This window comes from Plecotus auritus, assembly GCF_963455305.1.
Source record: "Plecotus auritus genome assembly, chromosome: 11".
NCBI lineage: Eukaryota > Metazoa > Chordata > Mammalia > Chiroptera > Vespertilionidae > Plecotus > Plecotus auritus.
In genome coordinates, this window is record NC_137777.1 from 50763265 (window position 1) to 50772359 (window position 9095).

General features: G+C 44.6%; 1 protein-coding gene across 1 annotated transcript; it reads right to left on the reverse strand.

The window, feature by feature from the left end:
* Window positions 1–302: 302 nt before the first annotated feature.
* On the reverse strand, window positions 303–1021 carry LOC308236737 (N-alpha-acetyltransferase 60-like; the record flags this gene model as incomplete). The annotated part of the gene is given in 2 exon segments (XM_080646683.1): window positions 303–523; window positions 526–1021. Coding segments are annotated over 2 exon segments (717 nt in total).
* Between the last annotated feature and the right edge of the window lie 8074 nt (window positions 1022–9095).

Genomic DNA, 9095 nt, shown 5'->3' on the forward strand with positions numbered 1-9095 from the left:
AGCAACTGGCCACAATGAAGACTGTGGCCAGCCTATGAGGCTGGTGCACTCACACAGGGGCCAGACCAGGGCAAGGGCAGAGGTTTCCAGAGCAGGAAGGAGGGCTGGAAGAGCCGCCTGTTAGAGACCGGGCATACCCGCCCCACGACGCTCTGCTCCCAAGCCCATGTAGCACCGGGCCTGCAGCTGGGGCAGGTGATGGGCCAGCTCCTCTGCAGAACACAGTTGAGGTCAAATGGCCAGGAAGGTGGGCTCCGCAGGGCGCCAAGGGGTGGGACCTGTTGGAGGCTGCCCAGCTGGCATCACATGGTCTGGCTGTATTCAATACCGCCCTTGATGGAGATGCTCGACCATGGCAGGAAGCTGCAGAGCAGGCTGTGGGCCTGGCGGTAAATCCTCTGTGGGATGGAGCAGGGGCTCAGGTTTGCTAGAGCAGAACCCAGGTGCTGGATGTAGTCCACAATGGTCCAGGGAGGGTGGCCACCATTGATGTAGAGGACATAAGTGAAGCCATCTTTGAGGACCCCCGGATGGAATAGTAATAAGGGAGATAGTGGTGCTGCTTGAAGTCTCTGTTTTCGTAGAAGTTTATTGCTGTGTTGGTGGTGGTGAGGATGTGCAGGTAGATGGCTTTGCAGTGGTCCTGGGCAGTGGTGGATATGTGATCCTTTAAACTCTCAAGTAAAAGAGAACTTATGCCGTGCATTCTGAATTCCTTCACTACTCCCAGACTTAGAATGTATGCAACTTGTGTGTCAACAGAGAAGGTGGAGGCTAGAAAATCTCCATCCTCCTTGTGTATCTTGGTCCTACTTTTTATTTCAGCTACTATCATTCCTACAATGGTACCCCTGTAGGTTGCAGCAAGGGAAAAGAACTTCTTGTTGGAGGTGATGTCATGATACCATGAGTCTGGGTACTTGATGGGAAACCAGTCACCACACAGATGCTTTACAGTGTCGTGGCAGAGGAGGCGCAAGCTGACCTCGCTGAGGGCACTGGATGGCACCACCTTTGTCATTCACACCTTGGGCGGGAGCCAACGGGAGCCGGCGGCAGCGGACGGTGCTGTGGGGCTCAGCGCATCCTGGGGTCGCAGGGAGCTGGACTCCCTCTCATATTTTAAATTCACCAATGCAGAGTGACCCCATAAAACTGAGGCCCCCATTCTGACCCCAATAATAGCCGAACCCCGGGCCATCACCCTCTCTATCTCTATCTGCGACCTCACTGTGTGCCCCAAGCATGCTATGACATTTCCAGGACCTGTAAGTAATAAACCTTTTTCTCTAATGTTTCCTGATGGTTTAAAAATATCATTTTCTTCCTTTTTTAATTAAAATATTGCCATTATATGTTATTAGATTTGTTTCAGGGCTACTACATAGTTATTCAACATTTGTAGACCCTTACCACTCAAGCCATCAGGGAAGCTGGCAACTGAAGGGATGAATCAGAGTCTGAGATCAAAAGTGTTTTGTGTTGGTCTCAGCCTATTGATAGCCAAGCTGGTGGCTGGACTGGTCTTTGTGAGTGTCTTGCAATCATAGTAAGAACTACAAGGGCTGGTCCAGCATAATATTGGTTCTTAAAGAGAAAGCCACAGGCCCAAAATGGTGTCACTTATGGTAAAACCCAAGATGCCAAACCTAAATCTAGTGCCTGGCCTAATTGTTGATCCAGCCTTTCCTAGAAGCATAATCTTAAGGAGCCAGTCTGAAGTTTTCTGGTCAAGCACCAATAAGGCAAAACGTGTCACGTGTGCTTCCCACCCCCACCCCCAAGGAAGAGGCAACCTGCGAGATAAAGTCTTTGCTGTCCCTTTCCCCCCAAAGAACAAGTCCTAGTCTAAAAATAATCTTCTGTTTTCTTAATAGCTTCTTTGCCCCACCTTCTTCTTTCACTTTGTACACCCTCTTGGAGCACTCTTCTAAGATGCTAGACGAGATGCTGCTGATTCATGAAGCACTTGATACAAATTCAGGGGAAGACTGTATTTCTACCCCATTTTCTAAAACTCTCCTTCAAAGGAGGACCCTGCTCAGTGTCTGCGGAGATCAGCACGAACAGCCAGGGCAGCCATCCCTGACATGTGTGCTTCCTGAGGACGGAGCCTGTGTTCGCAAACTTGTCTCTATCCCCCGTGGCAGGACAGACCACATCACTAATCTGCCAAACAAGAAGACCTCTGAGAACAAAAGTCTCCCCCCTGTCTCCCAAAGGGACCCCTGGGCCCTGAGACCCTCTGCTGTGGGCATTGCTCCTGGAGGTGCTGCCTGGGCTCACCTTGGGGTGCTCGCTGAGGAATGAGGGCCTGGAACAATTCCCATTCACTCAGGGGGGCAGGGTATTCTAAGGCATTTGGGGTCAGCGTGTGTTTCAGGTAAAGCTGTGGGTTCTGGTGTAAGGGGCTCTGCCCAAGAACTTGGCGTTGGGACACCCAGAGGGAGAGGCAGTGCCCCAGAAAGTCAGCTTCTCTACTGAGGGCCCCTGGATCTTCCCAGCCTGCACTCCAGGCCTGTTTCCCCACCTTTAATTGTAAGTAAATCCATCCCCACCCCATCCAGGCTTGAAGCAGAAGGTCTTCCCAATATGCAAATGTGACCCACCCCCCAAAATAATATGAATTTATAATTACACCTAGAGAGCAAGCCAGGCAAAAAAGGGGTTAGGAGCATTCTATCCATGGTATCTAGTATTATCTATATACTAGAGGCTCAGTGCACAAAATTCATGCACAGGTAGGGTCCCTAGGCCTGGCTGGCGATCAGGGCCAAACAGGGCCTTCCTCCCCCTCGCTGCTGGCTGCCACAGGATCTTCCTTTGTTCCACGCCGCCCCCTGGTGGCCAGTGTTCGTCTAACTCCTAGTTGGTCAAACTCCCACCTATGGGACAATTTGCATGTGCAAAGTGTCCCCTTGGGAGTTTGACCAACTGGGAGTTCGATCACTCACTATGACATGTGCTGACCACCAGTGGGGTGGCATGGAACGAAGGAAGGCCCGGGCCAGCAGCCGGCAGCTGCTAGGAACCCTACCATGCAAGAATTTCGTGCACTAAGCCTCGAGTGCTGTATATAAAAGGAATTACCCTGTGGAAAAGGCATTTCATATCCAATAGTCTTCATCTTGCCCTTAATTAGTCAAAATGTCAAAAGAAATTCTTCCCCACTTAGAGACGAAAACGTCTCTGCCTCCCGGGAAGAGACCAAGCATGTTCTTGGGGACATAAGTATCTCCTGGTTGATCTGATGGGACAGCACACACCTGGACATGCGTGGACACATGTGAGGAGAGTCCAGAAAGTAAGGGGATTTAATTCTGAATAAAATCAGCAAATGATCTGGAATAACATTAGTGAATATAAAATGAACTTAATGTCTGCCGAGTTCAATTTCCTTTAAGAGGTTTCAGGGTTAGAGTCCTGGTTACTCCCGACCACAACACAGTTTTTATTCTGGCCTCACTCGCTGCCATCCATTGTGGAGGTGGCCAAAGGCTGGTATTAGGCTCTTTCTCAGCCTTTACAAGTGCAATTTTGTGGGATATTTTTATAGGATGCCCTGCCCTATCAACTGGCTGTTCTCCTTAGTTACAAAACAAAGGACTTTCTGACCTGCTCACTCTGGGCCTTGGGTTTGAAATAAGCACTTTCTATTACCATCAGAGTGATCCGGTTCCCACAGTTGCACTAGACACCAATCACTCTGCTTAACGCCACACAGCTTCCAGCTCAGGAGAAATGAGTGCTTGTTCATGTGGCCAGAGCATGTGCTCTTGGTCCTATATTCCTTATATTGCAAGTTTGGTGATGACATTGCCAAGACAGGAGAGAGCCTTACAAAGAACATAGCTAGATTTTCACCTCCTTCACTATTTCTTGGCAATATGATCAGAAAATGACCATGAGGCTGTGTATGAAAACATTTTATAAACCGACGCTTGACATTTACAAATTTTGTACACTTCTTTGTTTATTATATTTCACAGAAAAGGGAATTAAAACTTAAAAGCTAAAGTATAATGGAATTAATTTTCCATTAGAAAACATTTCCATTCCTTTAAAATTTTTCATTTTTTAGATTTCTTATGCTTGAAAGATTCCTAACTGGAATCCAGATTATTATTGGGTTCCCAGTCAATGGGACCATCTGGCTGTGGAGCACACACTACTGACCCACCCAGCCTGGCCAGAGAACCTGACTGTGGGCCTCATCCAACAGCCCTGCTGAGAGCCCAGCCCGCAGCTGGCCAACCCCTGAGCAGAGCCTCCAGCCCTGCATCACCAAGGGATCTAAACATTGTCTCTAAACATCTCAGAGCCCTGCCTACCAGCTGCCGAACTGAGGAGCCCAGCCCCCAAGCCCTGCTAGTCTACAGCCCTGCCCAACTGAGGCACAGCCTGCAGGCTCGCCCGCGACCCCTCCCACCGCAGAACACAGTTCCCACCCATTGGAGCTGGGGACCAATGCTGCTTCTTATAGAAATAGGAAAGCAACACTAAAATTAATATGGAAGCACAAAGGAACCTGAGTAGCCAAAACAATCCTGAGAAAGAAAAACAGAGCTGAAAGTCACACTTGCCTATTTCAAGCTACATTACGAAGTTATGGTAATCAAAATAGTATGGTATTGGCATAAAAAGAGATTCATAGACCAATGGAACAGAATGGATAGCCCAGATATAAACCCATGTACATATGGTCAATTAATACTTTACATTAGAGTTAAGAATACTCAATGGGAAAAAGACAGTCTTTTCAATAAATGGTGTTGGGAAAACTTAGTATTCAAATGCAAAAGAATAAAAGTGAACTCCTATCTTATACCATACACAACAATCAACTCAAAATGGATTACAAACTTATATGTAAGACCTAAATTCATAAGACTTCTGAAAAAAACATAGAAGAAAAAGCTTCTTGACAGTGGTCTTGGCAGTGATTTTTTTTGGATATCACACTGAAAGAAATTATCAACAGAATGAAATGACAACCTCCAGAATGGTAGAAAATATTTGCAAACCACATACCTGATAAGGTGTTAATATCTAAAATATATAAGGAACTCATACAACTCCGTAGCAAAAAACAAACCAACCAACAAACAAACAAAAAAAAACATAAATAATCCAGTTAAAATGGGCAAAGGACCTGAATAGTCATTTTAAAACAAAGATAATCAAATGCCTAACAGGAACATGAAAAAGTACTTAGCATCACTTATCATTAAGGAAATATAAATCAATATCATAATGAGGTATCTCCTCACACCTGTTAGGATGGCTATCATCAAGAGTAGAAGAGATAAATACTGATGAGAATGTGGAGAAAAGGGAACCCTCATGCATTGTTGGTGGGATTGTAAAGTGGTTCAGCCACAAAAAAAAAAATAAAAAATAAAAAAACAGAGCTGCCGTATGATCCAGAAATTCTACTTCTGGGTAAATATCCAGAGGAAATGAAATCACTATTGTGAAGAGCTATTAAAGCAGGAGGACAAACATCACTTCCACGTGGGTATCTTAGGAAAGGCGGCGCCCTTCCTGGCTGCAGGACACGCGGGTTTTCCACTGTTGTCCATTTATTAAAAACAGGTCAGCGTGACCTCCAGACTGCAGCTGCGTCCCAGGAGAAGTGAAACCAAGCTCCATCCAAAGCAACGTGCACATGCTTTACGGTTCTGTCCCAGGGAAGAAAACGGTGTCACGTTTCCTTTCTCTCTCTCACAATGGCAGTAAGAAACGGTTTCCGTACTTTAGAAGTGCTGTTCAGAACCGAAGGCTGCAGTGGCTTTTTGTGGGAAGATGCATGTTTAAGAGACTCTGGCAACACACAAGAGTGCTGCAATCCAGTTTGAAGTCAGCTAGCGCTATTGTAATTCCCATTCCAGATGTCCCACCAGGAGGGGTGAGAGTGAGGGTGTCTCTTTGCTGTTGACACTTCCTTTCCTTTGAAATTCAGCAAACACCATGGCCACATGTAGCTTGTCCTCACCTCCAAAGAGATGGGCTAAAGAAATGCTTCCCTTGGCACAAATTCAAGGACACTCATTACACCAGCAGAAATCATGAAAGGAATGTTAGCCTCACTTAATACTAAGTCACCTTAACATATGTTTTCATTTTATTTTATTTATTTATTTTTTATTTTATTTTATTTTTTATTGTCTAAAGTTTTACATATGTCTCCTTTTTCCCCAATTGACCCCTTCCCCCAGCCATTCCCACCCGGGGCAAGCCCTCACCGCCCCAGTGTCTGTGTCCATTGGTTATGCTAATATGCATGCGTACAAGGAGGCTGTCTCGGGAGAGTCAGTGAACACAGAGATAATAGCACATGTGTGCCAGGCAGTAAAACCTCACTTACAATGATCAGAAACAGTGCACTTTGAAAAAGAAGCTAAAATAGTTAGGCCCTTTCCTCCTCCACCCCCTGTTGAATGGAGTAAGTGTGCTGAGTCCTAAGCAATCTTTCAATTTGCTATTGAATAATAGAGGTGTTTTTTTTCTTTTCTCTTTTGAGTAAAACTTAACTAGCTAGTAAGACATTAAAATTATTACCTTCAAAATTTCTATGGTTCTATCCTTGACTTTATGCTGTGGGATCTCCTTCTGTGTGAATCTGTAATTTAAAAATGAAAATTTCAAATAATAATAATAAATACATAAATAAATAAATGAACATTTCCTTTCAACGTGTTGACAGCTAAGTCCTGGTGGAGACAGCTCCATCAAGTCTCCTCTGAATTTGAATTGGGCTCTCTGGAGGTGGTGGGGGGAGGGGGGAGGATCCCTGGAGATTTTGCCCCAGGGCATTCTCTATAGATGTGTTTCTGCAATTTGAGTTTATGCGTGTTCCTATTTATATTTGAGGCAACCAATAACTCAGTAATGTTTTTATTGGTCTTATTTCCAAAAATGAGAGCTTAATTGGTAGCAAGAGATCCGTTCTATCTGGGTATATTTGATAAGGTAGACCCTTAGGGAAGATCATTAGGCCCCAACTGGGAAAAGGAATTGGTCTTCCCGCTTTCCCCTGGAGCTGTTTCTGCTTATCAGCAAGGTAGTGGTGGGGCTATGTTCAGGCCTAAAGCTGATCTGGATTTCATGGGACCACATGGGGGCTGGATGACCAATGGGAGGCTGTTGCTAGGGAGAGATTGCAACACCAGTTAACTAAATCAGAGTTGATATAAGGGGGTAGGGGAGAGAAGAGGAAATTCTAGTATTTGTGCCCCTGCCTCCCTCCCTCCCTCTCCCTCTCATACTTTTAGGATTAGCTACTCTCTATGTTTCTGATTATAGCATTATTATTTTTACCTCTTGTTTACCCAGACCTGTTTTTTTCCCCTCCCTGTCTTATTATACTTCAGCCATGCTTTTCATTCTAGTTACTCTCTCTACCAACAAAATCATTATCTCTCAATTTGTCATGGATAAATTGTTAGTGGTTCAGTTAATAAGAAATCTAAGACCATAAAAAATATTCACCAAATATCAAGGTGATAGGAGAATGGTGGCTTAGGTCAGGACAGTAAGCCAAGGAGACCAGGATCCAGGAACTGAAATGCCTGGTATTATGTCTGCCCCCAGGGTGACTTCTACAGAATTCCACTTCATGGAAGTCAACAGAAACTCCTAAAATACACCAAGTTATGCAACATTCTCAAAATAATACAGTGCCTGTTGCTCAATAATTATTTGTTGACTATAAATAAGAAATCAGTCTTTGTCTTTCAGGGAAGATAATAGAGTGTGGGTCTTTCATGCAGTTCAAGAATGGGTAAGAGGGGCCATAAATTTATGAAAACCTCAATGGTTAGAGAAAAAACCACACACCCCTTGCATGCTCACAAGTCCCATGTCACATTAAGAGACCATGTCCTTTCTTTTCTCCCCTATTTCCACTGTGAGTGATGTTGGATATTTAATTAAACTAAGGATGAATTTTTTTTATTGAATTTTGACATATTTAAAATTCTTTTCATGATACAGAAAAAAAGTCTGTTATTTCCCCTAATTTTTTGTCTGTGCCTTGAGTAACATTTTAAATGCTTGCTATGTATTTGCAGTAACAGATCAGCTAGTCCAAAAAATAGGGATTCACAGTTTTATTATTATTTGCTGTAATAATAAATCCATTTCTAAGCCAAGAGAGTAGAGCAGCACAAATAAAGCTATTTATTGCTAATGATAAGGCCACATTAGATCTGCATGCTGTTCCACTGCCTTGGGAGAGACCTTTGCCTTTCCAGTCAACTGTGCTGATCCCTGGACACAGATGGAAGGGCTGCCGCGATGGCTGCCTTTCCTTGAGCCGGAAGGGCCTGGGGTGGGCTCATTTTCAACCCCATTAAAACTGTTTCCTCACTTATTGCATGTCCTCCCTCGTTTGTGGCTCAGGGTGCAAAGTCTGGCTCTGGGCAGCCTACCACAGACAAGCCAACCATGGGAATGGGGCCTGACTCAGAGTGAGCAGCCACGATATAGGAGCATTGTGTCCAGGGGAGAAGCAGGTCTGCGCTTTCTATCATCTATTTTGAAAGGTGGTTTCACATTCTGTTTACCAGACTTTGAACTCTGCATTTGGCTCCGAGCTGCCCTGGAAGTGTGTGGAATGTTTGTGAAATGCTGGATATGTTTGTGATTTGCATTTGCCAACTCTATTTGGAAATCAACGAAAAAAGAGAGAGCGAGAGAGAAAAAGAAAAGGCAACTATTATGTTGCCCAATGTGTAATTACTCGGTCCCATAGCTCATTCTTTTCCTTGGAAATGACTGTTTTGATACTAAGTAATGTGATGTATTTATGGGGAAATAAGAATCATCTTTGCTCTGGGGCTTATTTCCTAGGGACTGTGTGACCAATGATTGCTGTCATTGTCAAGCCTTTGCTGGTCCCAAAATCTCAGGACCTTCACTTTTATTTCTGTGACATGGTCTGCTTTGGGATGGGCAAGAAGATGTGCCACCGTTTCTGAAGACGCTCCGTGCCTGGCTCCACAGTGTGGACTCGAGCCATTTCTCTCACTTCTAGTTACTCCCTGACTTAAGTTATCCCTTCTCCATTAGCTCTTGCCCCCGTCCAAATTCTT